We start from the raw sequence: 23,417 nt of genomic DNA, 5'->3' as shown, positions 1-23,417 counted from the left end.
ATATACTAGTAGTAAGGCAATTTTAAACAACCACCATACAAATATCATATAGCTGATTGTTTATTATTATAGCTGATTAATTAAGTTTTATGTTACCAACCCATTCATTGATAGAGCGATAGATGAACTTTGTTGATAGCGCCCTCGTTTTTCACCATGTCTAGAGGCTACGTCTGGTCAGCTAATGCTAATCGTTGCTACATTCGCGTTTAATCGTCTCGCAAGCTGATTGTGTCTAGAATATATATATATCAGTGTGGTATTTTATATCAAACGATGCCACTGAAATGTGGGGCTTTGACGTGAACCGCCAGCTTCTGACGCACTAAAACAAGACTCGTGCATTTACGATGCTAGCTATCGCTTTGTTAATATAGGAAACCCACTAGCTAGACGAGCTAACGGGAAGTCGTCTAGGCCTATTGCTATCAACATTACTCGACCGAAGAGGCAAACGCGTAATATATTCACGCAAAGATAAACAAACAATATTTACTTACCTTTCAAGCAAAGCAAGCGGACGTTCGTTATTTTATTTTTTTACATTCAACGCTAGCAGTTGTTGCGGTAAAACCGGAGTGCGCCGCTGCAGCTAGCGGAAGTCGCCCCTGTGGCTTCTTCTACTTCACATTTTCACGTCGACAGTAGCGAGGGTCTGGTGCAGTGCTGCCCCCAACTGGAAAGGAAAGAATATTTCAATCCATAATAATAACAACAAGGGTGCGTCATTGTGCGTCACGAGGCACCGCCCACCGGTGACGCACCCCTTCCCTTACGCGCGCGCGACAAGCATCTTCTTCACTGACAGTCATTGCCCAGAGAGGCGGGCGGTGACACGGAAAAGAGAACATGTCGTACGCCAAATTCCTTCCAGGTCTTGTGCGGAAAAATATAAACAATGTACGCATTTCTCCTGGAAGATGGCGGTCGACGGCGGCGTCCGCTAAAACCCACGATAAAGCTCAGTTGGGTGCGTGTCCCGTGGTCGAGACCGCGGCGGTGGAACTCATTTCCCAGACCGAAACTGTTTCCACCGCTACGCGGCTAAACCCGATCCACATCGACTTCGACAACACGCAGGAGGCCTACAGAAGCAAAGGGAATGTCGAATTGCTCCGAAGTCTTCTGGTCTTCAAGCTTTGCACCGTCGACGTGCTCGTTGAAAAGAACAAAGCGGTGAGTTGACATCGTTCAAACTTAAATAAATAATAATATCACACTTGTGAAATATTCTTTTTTTGTGTGTGTGTGTGTGGTTTTTTTTTCAGTTGATCGAGCTGAGTAAGAAGATATTCGGTCGGCGGATGTTTGAGAGGATGATGAAGATGACCTTCTATGGCCAGTTCGTGGCCGGGGAAGACCACAACGCCATCAAGCCTTTGATTCGGAAGAACCAGGCGTTCGGCGTCGGGGCCGTTCTGGACTACAGCGTCGAGGAGGACTTGACGCAAGAGGAGGCAGAGAAGAAGGAAATGGAGTAAGCGTTAACGTTATTACACTCCAGTTATACATCAGTAATTACAATTAGGAAGGTAATTATGCTACTGTTAGCTTGCCTTTGTTTACTAGCATGCACGGGTTTTGATTACATGCCATTATAATTACTTGTCGGGCTTATCTTGTGCTTCTTATTATATTACTCTGACTCACATTGTCAGTAGTTTGTTAGCCTCCACAATGACAGACCGCAGGAAGAGAGCCTGTCTTCTATTGGCTCCCGAGGACTGACCCCTCTTTTCTGATTGGCTGATCTGGTCACTTAGCTGGGTGGGCATTCCTGATGTCAGACTTTTAGTGTAATGTGATGCCCACATGGAACACACACACACACACACACACATGCACACACACGCACACACACACACACAGAAGAGTTGTGCAATGTTCTGTACTTTTTTAGATTACATCACTGAACAAAATTCAAGCACATTTTGAAATTGTAAACTAGATTTCTTTTCACAAATGTTCCCACTGCTCTAAAATGTGACTAAATATAATGTTTCTTTTCTCAAATCGGATCTTTTTCTTTTGTCTGTTCAAACTCTTCTTTGTAAGTGATACGAGCAGGTCTCAACAGGTCGTTACGCCCAGCCAAACATTTAGGAGAAGCATGCTAATGATCCCAGATCATAATCAACAACAGTAAGATCATGTTTGTTTAGCATATTTCACAAAATGGGTTGTGAACTATTTGGGCCTCCTCAATCCTCCTCCTCCTCCTCCTCCTCCTTTGCGCCTTTGATCAATGAAGCAAAACTCAGATTGTTTTGAATAATTCTATTCATGATGTCCTCTTTTTACAGTTCCTGTGTTTCTGAAGCTGAGAAAGAAAGTCCAGGTTTGTGATTCACTTTGAAAAACAACTTCTACTGCAAATAAAAAAAAATCAAATCAAGTTATTACTGTCGATGGAAATTTATTTCATTTTCTGTACGCTTTCTGAATAAATCTTAATTCTAGTGTAATTATCTCATTGATTAAAATGATTACAACTATAACTACAGGTGATCTCCCGATTCAGAGTAATTATTAATCAGCTACTGTGATCTTTGCTTCACTTCAGATGCTGCTCACCGTGAGGAGAAGTACAAGGCCCATCGTCGGTTTGGGGACAGGCGTGGGGGGGTTACGAGCGCTCGCACCTACTTCTATGCAGATGAGTCCAAATGTGACAGCCAAATGGAGACATTCATAAATTGCATTAAAGCATCTGGTGAGTTTAGTGTTAATAAAAACATGCTGTACAAACACTACTCACTTTAAATGAGATATTCAATGTTAATTAAAAAAAAAACAGAGATTTACTGACTCCATTCTGGAGCTGATCCGGATGACATTGGGTAGTGAGATAGAGACCCCCACCCTACATGACGGTGTCAAATTACATAAATATCAGAACTTGTTGAGTATATGCATTGGCAGTAAAACTATCAGACTTGAATTGAGGGTTTAATTTGATCTATTTCAGGAGGAGCTTCTGCAGATGGATTTTCTGCCATCAAAATGACCGCTCTGGGACGCCCACATTTCCTCGTGAGTTCACTTATAAAGGAACAAGTATTTTTAATCCTGCATAGGAATTCCTGGCCGAGTGTGTTGGTATATGTATATATATTATATATTATATATTTTCTGTTTGAGCAGCTCCAGTTCTCAGAGGTCCTGGTGAAATGGAGGCGGTTCTTTAACCTTCTGGCAGCACAACAGGGAAAATCTGAAATGCTGGTTTTGGAACAAAGATTAGAGCTTGACCAACTCAAGGTGTGAAAGTGAAATGGATGGCCATGAATGCTCTTCCTTTAGTTATACTGATCATTGAACATTTTGTTGTAGGAAAGCTTGGCTAAAATGGGCGTGGCAGCCAAAGAAGACATTGAGAACTGGTTTACTGGAGAGAAACTGGGCTTGTCTGGGTGAGAGCCTCACGGTTTTACCTGTTTTATTTACACAGAGGTAGTTCTGTAATTAGCTACTGGTTTATGCTACGTCGCGTTGCTCGCTACGAACGGGTTTAGAGCGTCTCTGGCGGCGCGGTTTGAGATTTGGAAATGAACGAATAAATGAAAAGCTCTAATGTACATTTTCTCACATCTTAATTCCAGAACCATAGACCTGCTGGACTGGAACAGTTTAATAAACGATACGACAAACATCTCCAATCTTCTCAGGGTGCCCAACCTCGAGGTGAGTCGATGTAAAGATAGATCTGAGAGAACAGGAGACGCTATTTAGGGACATAGAAAGTGTAAGACTAGACCAGACTGCCGGCGTGACAGATTCCAACTCTCCCACTGGAGAATATTTGATACGGTGAACACACACACACACACACAGTCAGGACTACGGACGGTGTGTGTTCAGCAGCGAGGGAGGGGCTGTGTAACCGGAACATAGCTGCCATTTTGTACATTGCGTCCCGTGCGTTTCTGCAGCGTTGCAATGGGTTGAGTCGTTCTGCAGATGTTGACGTAGGCAGTGCTGTTAAGGGCAGACGAGACCCAAAGAGCCACGGCACTCATGCTCCCCCCCCTCCCCCCCCCCACCTGCTAAATATTGTTACAGCTATGTTGGTTCTTCCTGTGCAAAAGGAAGCGGTTTGATGTTTTCTGTGCTGTTCCTGCAGACGCGCCAGCTGGAACCTTTGCTAAACAAGTTCACACGTGAGGAGGAGAGGCAGATGAAGAGAATGCTGCAGCGAGTGGACGTCCTGGCTAACGTAAGGATAGCGCAGCAAATGACTGTGCATTCAGTAAGCTAATCGGTGAATCATAACTACTATCCCAGCACGCGGTGGAGAACGGGGTCAGACTGATGGTGGATGCCGAGCAGACGTACTTCCAGCCAGCCATTAGTCGGCTGACCCTGGAGATGCAGCGGCGGTTCAACAGAGAGAAGCCGATCATTTTCAACACTTACCAGTGTTACCTCAAGGTGGGGCCAACGTTTAATTAGCAATTTAATTAACACGGGACAGTTATAAAAAAAAACTCACAGAAACCTTGTAGTTTCTACATCCCAGTCAGGAAGAGGAGCAATGAATTGTTGAACAATGATAAAACATATATTTACGATGGAAGAATGAGAATAAACCTCAGAACCCACTTATCTTCTCAGCAGAACTCGACCTCAAATGAATCATTGTGTGTGTGTGTGTCTGTGTTTTTAATACTTGAAGGAAGCCTACGACAACGTCACGATGGACATTGAGCTATCACAAAGGGAGGGGTGGTACTTTGGTGCCAAACTGGTCCGTGGAGCCTACATGTACCAAGAGAGAGACCGGGCCAAGGCCATCGGCTACGAAGACCCGATAAACCCGGACTACGAAGCCACGAACAGGATGTATCACAAGTAGGCGTCGAATAATCAGCTCGGTATTTTGTGATGCAGCTAGAAAATGTCTGAAATCCTCACCTTTCACCTTTAACGTTGTTTTTTTGTTTTTTTGTTTGGTCCAGGTGCTTGGAGTACGTGATGGAGGAGATCAAACACAGCAGGAAGTCAAATGTCATGGTCGCAACGCACAACGAGGACACCGTGAAATTCACCCTGGGAAAGTACGTCCTCCAGCCGGCGTGGCAAATTCAAGGACAGTAGAACATCTGGCAAAGCGCAGATTTAGTTTGAATCCGTCTCTCGTGAACGATGCGTGACGTTACACCTGCTGAAATGTGCTCTTTGTGACAATAAACGACAGATCATTATGCCACAGATGCATCCAATAATAGTCCTGTGACATGTCTTTTGTTTCAGGATGAACGAAATGGGCCTTTCACCCACTGAGAATAAGGTTTATTTTGGACAGCTGCTGGGAATGTGTGACCAGGTCAGCTTCCCACTGGGTACGTTCATAAAAAGGAAAGACAGTTTTACAGCTGAGGTACCCACACCACCGAGATTGTGACTGATATATTGTACATCTTTACTTGAAACAGGCCAAGCTGGCTTCCCCGTCTACAAGTACGTCCCGTACGGCCCGGTCAATGAGGTGATCCCTTATCTGTCTCGCCGAGCTCAAGAGAATCGTGGTTTCATGAAGGGATCCCAGAGAGAGCGGAGCCTGCTGTGGACGGAGCTGAAACGCAGGATGCTGAGCGGACAAGTTTTTTACAAGCCCGTCTACTAAGCGATTAGTACAAACGCATATCGTAATCTGTACACTACCTCTACCTGTTAGCTGATCTCTGCAGAGGAAGATTAATACCCTTTTCTTGCCTTTCAGGTTTATATACTGTAAATGTGTTCTAACCACTGAGTTAACTGTTGGTACGAAGTGAAGGCCGTAGCTAACGTTTTACTGTCTACTTAGCTGTATGTATCTGAGGAGAGAGTAATAGTTTCAGGGATTAATTGACAGCTTGTATAGTCAAAAGCACTCAGAGAAAGCGATGTTACGAGGACAGATTGTTTGGTAAACGGCGCCTGAGGCGGCGATGGATTTTATCTCCTCGCTTTTAAATGGTTAGTAAAGTTAGGTTTGCTGCCCAGTGAAGAAAAGTTTTATGTATTTAAACTGAAATGCCTTTTTCCTACTGGAAATTAATACTGTAAATAATTTTAAACCATTGTTGGTCATAAAATTAAACTATATATTTGTTTTAGCATTTTTTTAACAAAATACACTTACATATTTAAAAACAAGTTCATAGTCTGAATGGATTTTTTGCATTTTACCTGATGTAGAGAATGTTACAGCCTGGAAAATAGAGACATTTATTTTTTTCAGTATGAATATTTAAACACAATTTTAGGAATACATAAGCTACTATTATTGATGTTGACGGCTGGAGAATGTTTCTTTTTTTTATGTTTCTCACTGGAATTAAAAATTATTAACTGTTGGGTTTTACTAGAGCATGTTTTCTTTTATGTCTGTAATTATTTTTGTTTGATTTCCTCATCAATATTGTATCAATATGTACCATATTTTGTCGAAGTTGTAAAATATGTGAAAATTATCAGTCAAATCAATAAAATAGTTTGTGCAAATTCATATTAACCACCGCCTGAATATATGTTACATTTTTTCATCACCAAGGTCACAGTCGATAATACAGTCGATAATACAGTCATCTCCAGCAAAGAAGAGATTACCTATTTGGGCTGTGTTCTTGACAAATACCTGTCTGGCGATAGTATGGCAACTAAGGTGATCAAAAAAGTCAATCAGAGAACAAGATTTTTGGGCAGAATGTCTGCTTTTGTCAACAAAAGTGCTCTCCGGACGCTTGCTGCAGCCCTCGTTCAGCCCCTCTTTGACTATGCTAGCACCTCCTGGTATTCAAACATCAAAATGTCCCTGAAAACCAGGCTCCAAACCTCCCAAAACAAACTGATTCGGCTACTCCTCAATCTGGGGCCCATGACCCACCTTCTTCCTGGACATTTTGCTAGCCTAAAATGGCTCAGGGTAGAAGACAGGGTTAAACAACTCAAAATGGGATTGGCATTTAAAATAGTCAATGCAGCTCTGCCCTCAGTCCCCTCAATCCCTGCATACCTGAATAAACACCTCCACAGATTTAGTGACACCCACAGCCACAACACTAGAGGGAGCTCAAACAACAACCTGATTACCCCCTCCTATAGGACTAACATGGGTAAATCATCTTTCTACAATACGGCCACCCAAGGGTGGAACGGATTGACTCCCGCCCTCAAAACATGCACCTCTTTGGCCTCCTTCAAAAAGGCCCTAAAAATACACCTTTCAGGGGGACAGAAACGGAGATAGTCATCACGACTCTCTCCGGGTCAAACCCCCCCTCCTTTTTTTTTGTCCACCTATGTTGCACGTATTAATTGCTTTAGTAATTTATTGTAATTTATGTAAGTTATTTATTGTCATTTCGCATCAGTGGTGTAATTTATTTTAGATTAATTGTTAGTTTGCACTGGCGGTGTAATAACATTTTATTTTTGTCTTTCTAATGTCACGTTGCATCAATTGCGTAATTTAATATTGGATTTATTTTTATTTGTATTGTTTTTTGTGGATGATTTATGTACGAAGGACTTTCAACGGAAACAAGCCCGCAAGGGCTTTTTTGAAATGCTCCTCTTAGACAGGATGTTTGACGTTATTTGTACTGTAATACATGCTACTGTGTGACTGTACTTGTACTCTAACATTCTATCTAATAAATATATTCATCATCATCTTCAATCTTGAGAGAGGTAAATTCTATCTCATTTCCATGGAACGAACTTATTTTGATTTATTTATTCTTTAATTATTGGTTTTCAGTTTTCAATAGAAACATTTCAAAGTTACTTCACCATATATTGGTATTTACTGTGGTTAGCAGAGGTGAACTCCGCCTCTGACCTATCCATAGAGGCGGGTGCGATTCTCCTCCGGTCCACCAGGGGGCTGTAATTCTCTTCCTGTCCTCCAGGGGGCCGCAAGTCTCCTCCGGTCCACCAGGGGGCTGTAAACGCTAAACCCGGCAGAAGAAGCGGACCGGGACCCAAGCCCTTCCTCTTCCTTCGGCGGCCTCAGAGGTAAGCGGCGAGTCCAGTTGGCGGTGAGACAATCCGTGTTTAATCCGGTTTAAATCTTCACCATCCTTCCGTCGAGAAACGCGGTTTTTGTTCAGTATGAGCAGAAACACCAGACGACGTTTACAGGTTTGATAATGGCGCCGTAGTTTTGTGTTACAACCCGTTCGTGTTGGCTCAAAGGGTGGCTGTCGGCCATGTTGGCCGAATTAACCGACGTGAACTGTCCGCAAGTCGCTTATTTCTCCTCTGAGTCTCGTGTTTCGGCCGCTTCCGTGTCTTCGGTTTAACCGTGTAGCTTTATTATGATGTGTTAACTCCGTACCTCCTTGTTGCCGTAGCTTGAGCTAATGCTAACCGTGTACGGCTAACAGTCGTCTATGCGTTCATAGCCCGGCTGAAACCAAAATGAATTGTTGTCGTTGCTTTCCAGGGATCTGAAGATGGTCCGCTACTCTCTCGACCCCGAGAACCCCACGAAATGTAAGTGCGGCTGCCGACGTGAGCGTCCGGGTCGCTCCGGAGGTCGCTGTGATGAACTTCTTAGGACACCTTTGGATTAAACATGAAAATCAAATGATGACTGAGCGATCGCTTCGTTTCAAAGCGAGTCTAACTTAATCTCAGCTCCGCGGATTTTAAGTCTGTTTGTGTCCCCCCCAGCATGCAAGTCCAGGGGCTCCAACCTCCGGGTTCACTTCAAGGTAAGCGTGAAATAAAACTCAATTGAAATCCTGAGAATTTTCATTTTCCTGAATTTCCAAACAGAATTTTTGTGTGTGTTTAAATTAAATTTTTGACAAAGTGGGACTGTCCTCCAAACCCGGCAGGAAGCCGTTCGCTCTGGCGTTACTGACTGTTCGTGGCTGCTCGTTTTGCTCACCAGAACACCCGGGAGACGGCCCAGGCCATCAAAGGCATGCACATCCGTAAGGCCAACAAGTACTTGAGGGACGTCATTGTCAAGCACCAGTGCGTCCCCTTCCGCCGCTACAACGGGGGGGTCGGGAGGTGCGCCCAGGTGAGCTCCAACGCGCGGCGACTCCGTAGACGGGCTGCCGGGTCTGCTGTGATGACCATCTTAGGACACCTTTGGATTCACGATGAAACAAATGTTTACGTCTGAGCGACTTTCGTCGGGTGAACGTCTGGAGAGGAGAGAAAGCGCTCGTTTCTTAAAAACGCTTGTCGTTTTCAGGCCAAACAGTTCGGCTGGACTCAGGGACGCTGGCCGAAGAAGAGCGCCGAGTTCCTGCTGCACATGCTCAAAAACGCCGAGAGCAACGCCGAGCTCAAGGTGAGGTCGCCGGACAGCCGCGGGGTCAATAGGGGCATCTTACTGCTAAGCCCTGTTAGCCGCGTCTGGATGTGGCGGTGAATGGACGAGGCGTTGGGTCACGGCCTGGCTGAATCCCCCCCCCCCTCCACGATTCTCTTCTAGGGGTTGGACGTGGACTCCCTGGTCATCGAGCACATCCAGGTGAACAAGGCCCCCAAGATGAGGAGGCGTACCTACCGCGCCCACGGCCGCATCAACCCGTACATGAGCTCCCCCTGCCACATCGAGATGATCCTGACGGAGAAGGAGCAGATCGTCCCCAAACCAGAGGAGGAGGTCACCCAGAAGAAGAAGGTAGGAGAGTCCTCCGCGCCGGATCGGCGTCGGGACGCGGTCGCTGCGCTGATGACTTCTTAGGACACCTTTGGATGAACCATGAAAAGCAAACTGATCTCTGAGCAGCGACCTGCCCCCCCCCCCCCCCCCCCCAGTACTGGGTCCGGTTTGAGCGGGCGGGTCGGTAACTCTGCGTTTGTCCTGCAGGTCTCTCAGAAGAAGCTGAAGAAGCAGAAGCTGATGGCGCGGGAGTAAGACCAATAAAACCAGTTAAACCAGTCCAGCCTGAGTTTTCATTCGTTCATCGGTGGGATACGACTTGCGGAGTACTGTTACTGCAGTAACTGTACATCACTCCGTGTAGTCACCGCAGCAGCTAGCCAGCAGGAGTATTGTTACTATAGTAACAGGTTTATGAAGTATTCTGATGCTACAGAAAATAAGCAAGCCACCTAAAGTACTCGGGGTACTGCAGTATTCAATAAAATAATTTAGCTATAGTTGGGAGACAAAGTATTGACTAATGATCATATGCAGAGGGAGAGTACCCTGATTGGTCAGACTGATCCAATCGGCTCCGATGCATCAATACAGCTTTAGGTCGGCAGCAGGCCTGTGTCTAATCAATAGTGGATCGATCAGCCTGCTGAAAGCCGTAAACCTCGAGGAGGCCATCAGTGGGAAACTGATCGGCGATCAATGCAAACTACATGAAAAATGCATGTTCAGAGCCTGTAGCTGTGGAAGCCTGTCATTGATATCTCATTACAAATATGAAGCTAAATGTACATAATTATATACTGCAATGTTTAATATATGTGGGAGATAGATTAATTTATTGTGCTTGGATGTGAGATTAGATGTTTGACCACCAGGTGGCGCCAGTGTATCGTTAATCTGCTCGTGTCACTTGAGGGCGGCAATAATCACTACCATGATCATTATGAATTATTGATTCGACTTAAACAAATATATGGAACTTGAAAAATGTATGAAAGTTGTTTTTAATAGAATCTAGTTATTTATAAGCCTGAGTTATAACCTGTTTATCAGAATGTATTTCCATCAGCAATGGCTTGATGTGATTTTATTAGTCGATCTATTAAAAACCAATAACGCATTGAGTTATTGTTCACTGGGTTGTAGCTCCAATTGTATAATGTATAAAAAAAAAGTATGAAAATACTCAAATGGTTTTATATTGGTCATAGATGTACTTTCCAAGAATACGTTTAGAAATAATTAACTAAAACAGCTTATTAATATCTTACTAAAAACCTCAGAGTAGACACGCCAGCTTTGTTCTGATCCGTTATTTAAGCCGACTGCCCAACAGAACTGGACCAAAGCCTTCAATTAACCTTTCAGTTCAACTCACCTGAACAGATTCCAGATCAGCCAGGTGATCAATGAGGTGTTTTTTGCTTGTTGGTTCGGAACTTAAGGCCAAATTTAACTCCACTTGTGTGACCCCGACTGTTACTGCAGATTTGCAGATGTAATCAAATATCTACATTATTCAAATGTTTGAATTTCTGAATTTATTTATTTGACTTAAATACTATTTATTTGCTCATCCAGCGAACGAGAGCCCCCCCCCCCCCGACGCTCATCCAATCGGGAGGCCGTCCTAAATCGAGACATGGGTGCGTCATCGACAACTCCCCCAATAGGGATAGAGACCCCCCCCCCCCGTTTCTCCGTGTCGTTCTCCCAAAGTTTGGACTGCGATTCACATCAGATCAGCTTTTATTATGAGACAGAACTCCTTCAGACCCGGCTCTGATCAGGACCTGATCCGATCCTTCCCGACTTTGAAGCGGACCTGATCCGGTCGCCCCCGGTCCCGACCCACCCCGTCCCGCTGGAAACTCTTCTTTCTTCTCTTCTTCTTCTCGGGATCGTGGATGGAGCTGTCGGACCGACCCTGAGATGGACTTTGCCTCCAAGGAGGATCGACTCTAGTCTGGACTCTCTCAGGTGTGCAGGGACCTGAAGACCCGGAGTGTTCGTCCTCGTCCCGGACCCCCCCCCCCCCCCCACCCCCCACCGCCCCACAGAAGTGGTAATGTTAGCGGTGGGTCAGATGGACGGGTCCCGACAGAGCGCCTTCCTCCTCAGCACCCCCCCGTTGGCAGCTCTGCATAGCATGACCGAGATGAAGACCCCGCTGTACCCGGCCTACCCCCTCTCCGCCACCGGCCCCAACTCCTCCACCTCCCCGGTCACCACCTCCCCCAACCCGGGCGGCATGGCCGCGTCCTCCCCGGGAATCAAGAGCTCCTCGGGGCTGTCCTCGGGGCTCGTGTCCCCGCATCTGTGCTCGTCCGCCACTCCTCACGGAATAAACGACATCCTAAGCCGACCGATCATGGCGGGGACCACGGTGGCCGTGGCCGCCGCCGCCGCCTCCACGGCGGGGATTCTGTCAGGGCTGCCCCGGTTCAGCAGCCTCAGCCCCCCGCCGCCCCCCGGACTCTACTTCAGCCCCGGTGCCGCGGCGGTGGCGGTGGCCCGGTACCCGAAGCCCCTGGCGGACCTCCCGGGAAGGACGCCGATCTTCTGGCCGGGAGTCATGCAGAGTCCGCACTGGAGGGACGCCAGATTCACGTGTTCACCGCGTAAGTGTGACCGGATTAATCCCGAATAAATGTGCAGGAATGAATGATGTTGGTAAATAATTGGACCTGAACGATGTGTTGTTGTTGTTGTTGTTTCAGATCAGAACTCGGTCCTGCTGGACAAAGACGGGAAGAGGAAACACACCCGGCCCACTTTCTCAGGTCAGCAGATCTTTGCGCTGGAAAAGACTTTTGAACAAACTAAATATCTGGCGGGACCGGAGAGAGCGCGGCTGGCCTATTCTCTGGGAATGACGGAGAGCCAGGTCAAGGTGAGTCCAAAGAGGTTCGGAGCGGCTACTGGAGAAGATGGATAAATAAACCCGCGCCATTAAAAGAACAGAAGAAAGGAAAAAAACACTTTAAAGTTTTGATGCTCTTAAGGATCGTCCATATTCAAAAAGAGATTTGAGTTTTTAAAAATAATTAAAAGTCTAATATTTATTTTTAAATGTTCTGCTCATATTTTCTGATTTTCGTTGAATTCTCTCTGACAGAATAATCTCTATGGTTTTTATTTAAAGCTAAATAACTATTTTTCCACTATTTTTAAAAAAAAAAGAATAATCCCTGACCTGAAAGCAGGATTTAAATTCAGACAGAAGATTTAAAAAGTCAACATGAATCAAAGTGGATCAACTCCAAAATGAAGACGCGAATAAAAATTGTTATAATAGAAACGTTTTAAAATCTACATTTTGTTTTAAATTGGATACAGCCTTATTTCAGATTTTAGACAGTTCAAAACAAGACAAATATTTAAAGTCATTATTTAAAAATTGACAGAATGTACTACATTATTTTGATGATTATATCAGTCGTTTTTTTCACCGTTGCTTATTTGTGAAATTATCTCAAGAAATAATTTTGTGAGCTTTTAGTTTAATTAAAAAGAGCAGGAAAGTAACTTCTGTGTACAGAAACACTCAGAATGAATCGAAATCAGTCAGAAGGAAATTATTTTAGATTGAAATGATTCTGATTAACGTCGGTGAGACTCCATAATATTTTAGTTGAGGGAACATGACGAGAATAAAACATTAATTAAAACATAAAACAGCGAATATTTAATTTAATTTTTATTTATTTTCACAAACAGTCTCATTTATATAAAAGAACGCTTTTAAATAATTTCGTTGCGTTGAAATCAATGTATTTCTGATTGATATTATAAAAAATAATTTACAACTTTTGCACCAGCTGACTTTCAGTCATTTTTCCACATTAATATGAACAATATTTATTTCATTTGTTCTATATCTTTGTGTTTCCTGTTCATCGCAGGACACCTGACATTCATCTTGTGACCCCCTCAGTGGGTCCTGCCCCTCAGGTTGGGACCCCCTGATCTTTGGTTTTGTGTCACAAAAGCCTTCAAATTTTAGAACTAAAAATGAATCGGAAAACTTTGTCAACACTTATTTTTATATTGACATATTTGTCAGTATATATATATATGCCAAATACAAACGAAAATCTGCATGAAAAAAAATCTAACAACTGTCGGAACATGAATGCACTATTATTATTTTCTACAATAACAATTTAAAAACCGTCGGGAAAGTTTATTTATTACATCTAAATTTCTCTTTTCGTATATTTTTTTTAACAGGCTTTCATTGAAAATACAAAAAGAAAAAGGTCCACAGTTTAAGAAATCTCTAACGTACAATAAAACAGAATAAAATGATAAGTGCAAATAAAAGAGCAAATGTTATATTGAAGGTCAATTAATTTGGAAGAGAACCAGCCTTAACTTTCAGATAAAAACGATTGAAACTGTTAAAACTCATTTATTGATAATTGATAAGCAGATCCACAGAAAATTATTTTGGATGAAAAAACAAAATTTGTAACTATTTGTCTTTATAAATCCAATAAAATTATATAAATAAATATTAGAAAATATAATGAATTAAAAAATGAAATACAAACTTTATTTCCAGCCGGCTGACTTAAATATATAACCGATCGGAACCGGACCCCTGTCTGTGTTTCAGGTCTGGTTCCAGAACCGACGGACCAAGTGGCGGAAGAAACACGCAGCAGAGATGGCGACGGCCAAGAAGAAGCAGGACTCGGAGACGGAGCGGCTGAAGGCTTCGGACAACGAGGACGAGGACGACGAGTACAACAAACCTCTGGACCCGAACTCTGACGACGAGAAGATCTCACAGCTGCTGATGAAACACAAACCGGGCCCGGGACTGCTGCTGCACACCGAGACCGACAGCTCCTAACTTCTCCTCTTTCAGTGGTTTTTGGTGGAAATCAAACTCACAAAGTTTTCCTCCATTTTGTTTTTTGCACGAAGGAGAGGAAACGTTTGGTGTCCAGAAACGCGGAGGTCGTGTAAATAGAATTAATAGAAAATATCTGCTGTGAATAATTTATGTTTTTGTACAGATCAGCTGTTTGTATCTCTAAATAACATCCGGCGGTCCGTGAAGGCCGCATCAATCTGGACTTTGAACGCACCACGCAGGGCTGTACAGAAAACATTTTCCGCCCTTTATAATTTATATTTTAAATTGTGATTGCGCCTGCGCATTGTGTATCTTGCAGGTTCGTGTAATGCACTTTTATTTAATAAAACAATTCAAATGTTTGTTGTTGTTTTCAAAAGGCATAGACGAATTGACTAATATTGATTGATGACGTACTGATTAATGAGTTAATCAACCTACAGGGAAAACTATAGGCAATGAATCATCAGATTTAATATCAATATCCTCATCAGGAAAGATATCAGCTGTCATTTACGGCCCACATTTCTGATTAAGATATTAAACATTTAGACACAGAAACAGAAAAAAAATGTTTTTGTATTGGCAAACTATAATGAAATGAAATGTATTGATTATATAATTGAGAAGATGAGTCTTCTTGCGGCTTCAGGTGATCAGAAAGTCATCATCATTAACATTATTCGTATTATTATTTTTTTTTATAATTATTGACCAGCAGGCCGCTCCCTCCGTCACGCCCTTTCCTCGGTGTGCGGCTCTTTTGACCGGAAATTAAAATCAAACGAAAAATAAATAATATTAAATCCGTAAAAATATATTTGAGTACAGGTCTCTAGCTTCTCGGTGTTTGGCGAGTGGAGACATTTTACCGCAAACCTTAGCGTCAAAATAAAATAAATGACTGCAAAATGAACTTCCGTTAATAATATTTGCAATCCACATTTTCTGTCGTCACTGGAAGGAAACTGATGTTTTGCCACATGAAAAACAAATAAATGTGTTATGGAGAGATTTAAAAGGTTCATTTTGATTTTCCTGTAATAAACGATTTATAGATGATTGCATGGTGCGTCAAAATACACTGAAGACGTTTTGTGGGATTAAAATGCAACATGATGTAGCGTTGGGCATAAGGGGCCATACGGGGCCAAACGATTGTTGCCAAAGCCGACAGCGCCACTTCAGGACTTTCAACCCGAAGACCTATTTAATTTGTTCCTTTGGTTCCCAGCTCGTTTTAGCGGGTTTCCCCACCCACAGGTCCGCTCACAGTGATGACCAGCACGGCATTAGGAATTCAAAACATTTACTGAACACTCTAAAAACCTCCTCAAAAACACTCTACAAACAAAAAGAAAAGGAGAGACAAGGCAGTGACAGTCTACGACCGACCTGCCTTCGAGACGGGGAAAACGTAAAATGAGGGCCTGGAACGAGAGAGGGGAAGCACCTATATACGCCCCCCCCCCCCCAATCAGTGGTAAATGGGCCACAGGTGCTCCCTCCCACACCTGCCTGCCCAATTAACCCCAATCATCCGGTTACAATGAGAAGGTTTCTGAGAATAGCTCCTTTCTGAAGATGGATCTGAATCGTTATTTACACACATTTGTTCATTTTTAGATGAAACAGCGTCACTAATCACAGCTGGGAGGAGATGGTTTATTAGCTCTAATCATAGATAACTTTACCGTAGCAGCAGAAAATCAGGAATGTGATCTAAAGTCTTCAGTTCGGAACTATAATGAAACATTTCAAAAATGTTATGACTCCATCTGGATTTTTCTTTGAATGTTCTCCTGTTTTAGATTTTATTCTGACATTCTTTATGGTGAGACTCATCTGAGCAAAAAGATGACAAACAGAGCAGATTAAAATGAACATGTAAATTCTGATGAACTGTGACTCATCTAATGTAAATAACAAACTAATTAACTCCGGTGTCTTCTCAATGTTTCACCTCCTCAGAGATGTGGGGTTTAGATTTTTCTTTTTTTTTTTTTTTTTTTTTACAGGAAATCATATCTGGAATCAACTTGAATCAGATGCTGTTCCTGCAAAAGGAATATTGATAGTTTTCATTTGGAAAAAATAATCAATATTATGATTATATTAATATTTAACACTCAAGAAATGGCAGGAATAAGATGTCATAACGGTCTAATGCAGAAGATATTTATGTCATCAATGACAAATCACAGTAAATTAAATCAAAAACAATTGAATAACACTAAAAACGCTATTTAAAAATTCTAAAATAATTTAAAATCAGTACATTTCTCTGTTAAATTTTTTCAAGATGTCTATAAACTCCTTTAATTTACAGATTGAATAAATTCCTGCGACTTATTGTTCAGCAATGAAACAGATTATTAAAAAAAAATATTGAAATGTATTTATTTTTGTTTACCTGCATTTGTGCAGTCAACCTGCATTATAGTCCATGCAGCTTAACTGAGAATATTTTCTATTTTATGCAAACCAAAGGAGACTCGCATCATCAGATGGCTAATGCCAGCATCTCCAGCAGCTTAGCATCAGTCTTAGTATATTAAAGCTAACAATTAGCTAACATCAACCGTAGCTTCCTTAGTAGGATAGCATCGGTGTTGAATTATTCAGACGGCTAACATTCTTAGCTTTTCCAGCAGGTTAGATGATTCTTCTCCAGTAGGCTAACCCCAGCTTAGCTTGTAGGGTACATTGATGTTCTCCAGCATTAGCAGATGAAAATGGATTAAACCAATAATATTGTGGTGTGTGTTTTGGAGGCAAGCAGTTTGAGCAGCTGCTGCTGAGATGTTCAGGGTTTGTTGGGAGAAACAGGTTGAATTCTGTTGAATTAGCTTCACCTGTTGACTGTTTGTTCGGCGTGACAAATGCGTTAGCGATCTTTCTAGAGGGGCCCATTGAAGGCCTCTCCGTTGTACTACAAGAGATTAGACACGAGGACATGTGTCTCGCTCAGACGTGAATGCAGCTCTTATCTCCGGAGGCGCCTGCAGGCCGGCGATAAGGAGCGCCCTGGGATCCTCCATTATGACGAGCTTCCCCATGTCCTCCCTTTAAACACACCTTCATGCTTGAGCGGAAGCATTGAGCATCGGTCCCTGAATGCACCACATTCTGACAGAGTGTAATTCATTCCTGAGTGCAGTAATCAGGAGCCCGCGGGGTAAGGGGGATAAAGTCTCTTTTAATTGGTCTGTGCCGGAGCAGGTTAACGACACCTGGCGTTGAAGCAGAGCTCACCTGCTGGCTGAAAGTGGAGGAGGTGATACAGTCTGTTATCGACTCTGGGTGCACCTCAGTCGAGCGTTTATTCACAGATAATCTCTTTTAATGATGCCTTATACCTCTGTTTGTGGCTTATATGAACAGGTGTCGGAACAACATATTAAGGGCTAATCCCACAACATTCCACAGCGGCTGGGAGGAAGCGGAATATCCTGAAGCCAAAAACAATATTTGTTTAACATTTCTCTTCTTTCCTGAGTCAATTATTGGTGGAAACGAGGATTAAAAATAAACAAAGACATTCCTGGATTCATGAATATTGCAGAAACTATAATCACACTTCAGAAGCAGCATTGTAGAACTCCTTTAACTTAACACTCACCTTACCTGGAGATGTTCAAGTGAAGCCGTGTGACGTCATTATTCAAACTCCACCCACTTTCACACCTATGCTCACCTATAGCTAATCAGGACGTGTAGTAGGCGTGACGTCACACAGCTATAGGGTTGTAACCAGCAGTCCAGGCTCAGATGAAGACAAACTGATGATTAATTCTGGTTCTGCCTCGGGGTCGCGGCCTCCTGAAGGATGGACGCCTCCCTCCTCTCTCTCCTGCTGCGCTTAAGTAATGACTGAACGAGAACCTTCAGTCGACTCTGGCAATGAAAAACCCTGCCCTCATCACCCGAGTCTTTTGTTCTGAATTTTATTAGCACTAGCCGCTCTAAAATAACCTGTTAACACGTAGCACAGTGCAGCAATAATAACCTCCTCAATCATATTTTAAAAGTCACGTCAAGGCAGCCGCCGTAATTCATCTCTATGCAAATATGTGGCTGTCAGCCCATTAGTGTGTCGCTATAGAGCTTTTATTAGGATGCATTCTTCCCCTCTCTCTCTCTCTCTCTCTCTTCATACTTATAAAACACGAGTCCTGTTGCACAAGAATTATAGCAACAATTAGGGAAACATATGGACAGCATGCACTCTGCAAATAAAAAGCAACAGATAAAGTGTCAGGGTCAGGCTGGAGCAAACACTTTAGAAGATGGCATGCAGGAATAGATGGTTTGATTCCGAGCTGGAAATAAAACCCTGATTATTCGTTCATTTGGGCGGAGTCTGATCTGCATCCGAAGGGGTTTAAAGTTTGAGGTTGACAGAAGCAGTGCAAAGTGAAAATAAAAGTGAAAATGTCATTTAGTAGAATTTTGGCTGGTCTCTACTTACTTTCACCAGGTGTTCTGATTGGAGATCTCTTCTCGATGTTCTATAGGCCGCCGTGAGTCACATGATCTGGTGAGGGTGAGGCATGAGGGCCTCCAGATTCCATCAAATTGCATTTTCTTCTAAAGTTTGTTTCAAACAATAACTAATTAATTAAAAGATTATAGAATTATTAAAAACAAAATACTACGCTATGAAGTAAAACCCGTCTGATCCTTTTGTCTGCCTTTAATTGGAGTCCTACAAGTACTGTACTACTGCAGTATAATATAATGTAGTACTGCATTATAATGTGCTGTGGTACTGCAGTAAAATGTTCACACCCTTGTATGGGGGGGGGGCACGACGACGAGCCTCCTGATTATCTGTCATGTGACGGTTCATCAAAGTCAGACGATGCCTTCATGCTGCTGTGAGCGGAGGATTTTTCCACGTTATGGACTCATTAGTTTCCCGTGGATCATTAGCCTCTCACTGATCTGTTTCTGACGAATGGACTGAACTCACAATGTGCTTCCACTGAACGCATCACGTGACGTGACACCACATCACCGAGATGCGTTTCAGGGTTTCTCCGTCACTCCATCACCGACTCGCGTGGCTCATCGGTGAGCAAAACATGACATTTAAGATATCAGAGAAGAAAAATGAAACGCGCAAAAAACATCCGTCACCGGAAATGCCCTCAACAGGACGCCGTGCTACGTAGGACGCCCGACGCTAACGATGTGCCCATGCAGAAGTCTACATTATTTCAGTGATCTGAGCCACTGTTAATGTTTAAAATATTTCCTCCATCCTGGAGGTCAAGATGGGAGCCTATCAATACCTGCAGGGGGTTGTGGGAGCTCTCGTTCCCGGTTCTTCAGTGACCTTGTGGCAGAATCGTCCTGATCAGGCCTGCTGTTTGCTTTATCGACTGACGGCGGACGCACGGCTGCTCCACCATTGGCTTAAATGGCTTTTCGTTGTTTATTGGCAGGCTGCTGAAGGCTCGTTTTGTCGAGGCTCTTTACACGTTGACAGGCCGCAGCGTCAAAACAGGTTTTATTGGCTGCTGTAAAATCAAACAAATAAAATCAAACAAATAAAATCAAACGCAGACGTGGAGCTCGGCATAAATCAGGCGGAGGATCTGGTCCAGAATGAAACCAGTTAAACCAGCAGGGTGATGATGAGGACAATGAGGAAGCTCCAGTATGGAGGCAGAAGTCCGACCAAAAAGTAAAAGTTGTTAGATAAACATGTTTTTTTTTTATTACTGTTGGAACCTGTGTACCAAAATCATCACATCATACACGACCCACAGTAACCCACCGGACGTCCAGAGGGGAGCTGGACACGCCCGTCATCGTCTTATCTGAAATGAATTCTTATCATTTTTTTCATCAGCAGACATTCCGGCGTTTCTCTTGGGAAACTGTTAAAGAACCAGATCGATTGATCCACATGTGGGAAGATTGTCACATGATCTCTCTACATGCTTGTCTTAAGACCGTAAACGTTGACATCACACACTTGGATATGAAGGTGGAACTTCAGAGGGTCTGAAGGTGCTTAAAAAAAATCCTGCTTCTGTTCTGAACGAGGCGGATGTGAAGGCATCATCTCCGGTCTTCAGATCCAGCTGACGCCACTTAAAGGCGAGAGGGAATTAAAAGCGAAAGACGGACAGACAGACGTTGACCTCAGGTGAACCCCCCCCCCCCCCCCCCGGTGAGTGCTTCGGCCAGGAAGATGTCCCTCCTGCTCTCCTCCTCCATCTGACACCCTGACAATAAATAAGTCCATGAAAAACGAGGCGCACAATCACCCGCTGAACTTCAGAACCTCTCTTCATCGATTATGGAAATCTCTCCGCCACTGACGCGGCCTATTATGAGTCTTAAGTATTGATTAAATACGCAGAGGGAAATACTTTGGCAGTTAAATGAGACGTTGATCAGATTAGCCCCCCCCCCCCCACCACACACACACACACACACACACAGCTGCTCGCCGTTTGAAAGGATTTCATCGGTGTGCAAAAGTTCTGCTGTTTGGAAATTGAATTAACCGTGATGTTAAAGCGGAGCGACCTTTAGGTGGGTGGATGACCTCTGACCTTCGACCTTGGGGAACGTCTGGCCATGAGGGAGGTAAAGAGGACGAACCCCAGCACTTAAGGCCCCCCCCCCCATGTGACACAGATGCATCAAATTCCGTGGCGTTCGGACCAATCGATTCTCTGACTTCAGAAGTAGGTCATAAGAAGCTTTTGGGATATTAGCGATGGTGAAATGAGTTCATGCTCCTTTCCCGGGCTGAAACTCAGCTGGTTTGGACATCATGTGAAGACTCCGCCTCCAATGGCGTTTTTCATTGTTGATGAGCTTCAAACTGCAGTCTTATGGCGTTCTGGGCATGGCTTTATTGTCGATCTCGATAAAATACTTGTGACAAAAATGTTGCAATTACTTCCTGAAGCTTATGGCGGAGGTGGTTTCTTTAGAATTTTCCAACATGCCTCTGTGGAACTATTTTTTTCTCCTCCTAAAACCCGTATCAAATCTAAATGTTTTGGAGTTTTTAGAGCAGGCGTCAGGTGACTTCCTATTTCATGGCAAAACATTCCGAATTGAGCATATTACCCGGTGATTCAGAGCTGATGGTTTGATTCTCATCCGGATGTTTTGCTGATTTAATAACTCACCATCTGATTTTTGTGATTTTCCCATGAAACACTTTAAACTGTTTTGATCAAATTTAAACAGTCATCATGACTCTGGCCTCGTTCTCCTTCACATTATCTGCAGTGTAATCGATTACACGTGCTGTGACAGCCGAACAGTGGTTTCCAGTCTCTGGTCGTCCGGACCGGGGAGGTGAGAGCTGCTCTGATTTATGAGCTCTAATGGACGCCGCCTGGGAAAGTTGACAGAGGCTTGTCAGCCAGCACAAGGCTCAGATTGTGCCTTGTTTTCGCACTCAATTCACCGCAGCGCTACAATGCTGCTTTCCCATGCCCGCAGACGTTTGTTTAGCGATGTCGCAACCGGGCGTTAATGCCTCTTTAGTGATGTCACCCCCATCGGCTCCGGAGGCTCCTCTGTGTTCTCGCTCAGGAGCTGAAGGATGGCGTTAACCCCGTCCATCACCTCCGACCTGACGGCCCATAACAGCTTAGTTATAAAACTGGACCGTACTCAGACGGCGTATACTTCCCACCGGGGGGGGGGCTCCAAATAAGAAAGTAGTTCCCAGACAGAAGCTGAAGAAGATCTAAAAAAAAACTAACATATGGTTGTTTTATCATTGATGGCATCACTGCACCGGGATCTGCCTTGTACCAACTTAATTGATCAGCGGGTTCTGGGGGGGGGGATGCCATGACTGGTGATAATAGCTCTATAAAGTCTGCTGACCTCTCATTTACAGCCGATGACTGAGAGTGTGTCCTGTCCTCAGGTACTGAAGTGACCCCCCCCAATCTCTGAGTAAATGGCGATCGCTGCCCCCGCCCCCCAATTGGGACTTAATTTCAGCCTCAGTCCATCTCACTCCCTGAGGAATATGAGCATATTAATACATCACTGATGTGCTCCTCTGCAGTGGGACGTCCAGCAACCGGTTGGATGGCGGACGGTGACTCGTCCTTCTACAGAGAACCAGCAGTTCAGGAAGACGTTGATGACAAAGAGACGAGCAGAAACAGAAGTAGAAATAGATTGGGAGATAGAAGTCACATGAGAAATAACAACATGAGAATAAATAGACGATTTGAGACTCAGTGGCATTAAATGATAAACAGAGAACAAGATGCTCTTCTGATATTTGCTCTCTAGACATTAAACACATACTTCATTACGACTGAGACGCTTTAACCCTGTGGACGCGCCTCAACGACCACGCATCAATCAAATACTGATAAATATAGTTGATTGGTCTTTGTTCGCCGCAGCGTGTTCTAATGCACAAAGATGAATTCTTATGTAAAAATCAATAGAGGCGGTTCTCCATGGTGTCAGCGTTCCGTGTCATGGATCTGCTGCTGCTTCAGGCTGAAAAGCCTCCAGTTTGGCCAATCGATTAACAGCCCGCTCCTTCTGACGCAGCATCCGTCTTCTCAAGCACACTTAGATGGCTAACGTCCAGTTCTCACATATTCTAATGATGACTGCAAATCACATTTATCCATTTATTGCTGATCTGAGCTGGTTCCCTACGCTTAAAAGGTGCCGTTTACAGCCGTTCATCAATCAATCGGCCTGGAAAATGTCTTTTTTTTTACAACCTGCCCAACGGAAATGCAAAATCCGAGAACGACCAAAGGAAATGGACAAGTGATTATTAATCGACTAGCATTTAGATTTTCTCCATAAATCCCCTGATCACATAAAAAATAAAACTGAGAAAGTTAACAGAGGAATTAAGAGTTCGTCCCGGCTCCAGGTGTGACGTCAGCTGATGACTCCTTCCTGTCATGC

At 43.7% G+C, this 23,417-nt stretch overlaps 4 protein-coding genes and 3 non-coding genes across 8 annotated transcripts in view; 6 read left to right on the top strand and 1 right to left on the bottom strand.

The window, feature by feature from the left end:
* LOC137908846 (glycolipid transfer protein-like) overlaps window positions 1–20,668 on the bottom strand; it is a 46,922-nt gene extending 26,254 nt beyond the window's left edge. The window contains exon 1 of the mRNA XM_068753266.1: window positions 20,658–20,668. The gene's annotated coding sequence lies outside the window, so the exon portion shown is untranslated. The remainder of the gene's footprint in view (window positions 1–20,657) is intronic.
* LOC137908352 (proline dehydrogenase 1, mitochondrial-like) lies at window positions 828–6,493 on the top strand. The gene is made up of 14 exons (XM_068752749.1): window positions 828–1,176; window positions 1,269–1,477; window positions 2,304–2,338; window positions 2,564–2,713; window positions 2,969–3,033; window positions 3,145–3,261; window positions 3,334–3,413; window positions 3,603–3,684; window positions 4,124–4,216; window positions 4,285–4,431; window positions 4,676–4,851; window positions 4,959–5,057; window positions 5,254–5,342; window positions 5,436–6,493. Exons 1-14 carry the CDS (start codon window positions 850–852, stop codon window positions 5,624–5,626), a joined length of 1,860 nt encoding a protein of 619 aa, XP_068608850.1. The 5' UTR covers window positions 828–849; the 3' UTR covers window positions 5,627–6,493.
* Window positions 7,944–9,895, top strand: rpl17 (ribosomal protein L17). Of its 2 annotated transcripts, none has more exons than XM_068752897.1 (7): window positions 7,944–8,004; window positions 8,435–8,484; window positions 8,665–8,705; window positions 8,888–9,022; window positions 9,200–9,298; window positions 9,443–9,634; window positions 9,824–9,895. In XM_068752897.1, the coding sequence occupies exons 2-7, from the start codon at window positions 8,445–8,447 to the stop codon at window positions 9,869–9,871; spliced, it is 555 nt and encodes a 184-aa protein (XP_068608998.1). In that variant the 5' UTR covers window positions 7,944–8,004; window positions 8,435–8,444; the 3' UTR covers window positions 9,872–9,895. The 2 variants fall into 2 exon arrangements, with proteins under 2 accessions (XP_068608998.1, XP_068608999.1); XM_068752898.1 differs by lacking the exon at window positions 7,944–8,004 and adding an exon at window positions 8,006–8,027.
* LOC137908974 (small nucleolar RNA SNORD58) lies at window positions 8,528–8,593 on the top strand. The gene has a single exon (XR_011105976.1). It is a non-coding gene; the product is annotated as a small nucleolar RNA SNORD58 (small nucleolar RNA).
* On the top strand, window positions 9,066–9,132 carry LOC137908976 (small nucleolar RNA SNORD58). Its single transcript, XR_011105978.1, has one exon. It is a non-coding gene; the product is annotated as a small nucleolar RNA SNORD58 (small nucleolar RNA).
* On the top strand, window positions 9,678–9,743 carry LOC137908975 (small nucleolar RNA SNORD58). Its single transcript, XR_011105977.1, has one exon. It is a non-coding gene; the product is annotated as a small nucleolar RNA SNORD58 (small nucleolar RNA).
* On the top strand, window positions 11,685–14,477 carry nkx6.1 (NK6 homeobox 1). The gene is made up of 3 exons (XM_068753098.1): window positions 11,685–12,237; window positions 12,337–12,509; window positions 14,238–14,477. Exons 1-3 carry the CDS (start codon window positions 11,685–11,687, stop codon window positions 14,475–14,477), a joined length of 966 nt encoding a protein of 321 aa, XP_068609199.1.
* Window positions 20,669–23,417: the final 2,749 nt, after the last annotated feature.

The sequence above is a fragment of the Brachionichthys hirsutus genome, chromosome 19, assembly GCF_040956055.1.
Source record: "Brachionichthys hirsutus isolate HB-005 chromosome 19, CSIRO-AGI_Bhir_v1, whole genome shotgun sequence".
In the NCBI taxonomy this organism is placed as follows: Eukaryota; Metazoa; Chordata; class Actinopteri; order Lophiiformes; family Brachionichthyidae; genus Brachionichthys; species Brachionichthys hirsutus.
Note: the sequence above shows the minus strand (reverse complement) of the source record. Positions and strands in the feature narration are given on the sequence as shown.

Coding starts and splice junctions, on each gene's coding strand:
- LOC137908352 (XM_068752749.1), top strand. CDS start 850: ATGTCGTACGCCAAATTCCTTCCAGGTCTTGTGCGGAAAAATATAAAC. Junction 3,685..4,123: donor TCAGGGTGCCCAACCTCGAG/GTGAGTCGATGT, acceptor CTGTTCCTGCAG/ACGCGCCAGCTGGAACCTTT. Junction 5,058..5,253: donor GTGAAATTCACCCTGGGAAA/GTACGTCCTCCA, acceptor CTTTTGTTTCAG/GATGAACGAAATGGGCCTTT.
- rpl17 (XM_068752897.1), top strand. CDS start 8,445: ATGGTCCGCTACTCTCTCGACCCCGAGAACCCCACGAAAT. Junction 9,023..9,199: donor GGGTCGGGAGGTGCGCCCAG/GTGAGCTCCAAC, acceptor TGTCGTTTTCAG/GCCAAACAGTTCGGCTGGAC. Junction 9,635..9,823: donor AGGTCACCCAGAAGAAGAAG/GTAGGAGAGTCC, acceptor TTTGTCCTGCAG/GTCTCTCAGAAGAAGCTGAA.
- nkx6.1 (XM_068753098.1), top strand. CDS start 11,685: ATGTTAGCGGTGGGTCAGATGGACGGGTCCCGACAGAGCGCCTTCCTC. Junction 12,238..12,336: donor CAGATTCACGTGTTCACCGC/GTAAGTGTGACC, acceptor TTGTTGTTTCAG/ATCAGAACTCGGTCCTGCTG. Junction 12,510..14,237: donor TGACGGAGAGCCAGGTCAAG/GTGAGTCCAAAG, acceptor TCTGTGTTTCAG/GTCTGGTTCCAGAACCGACG.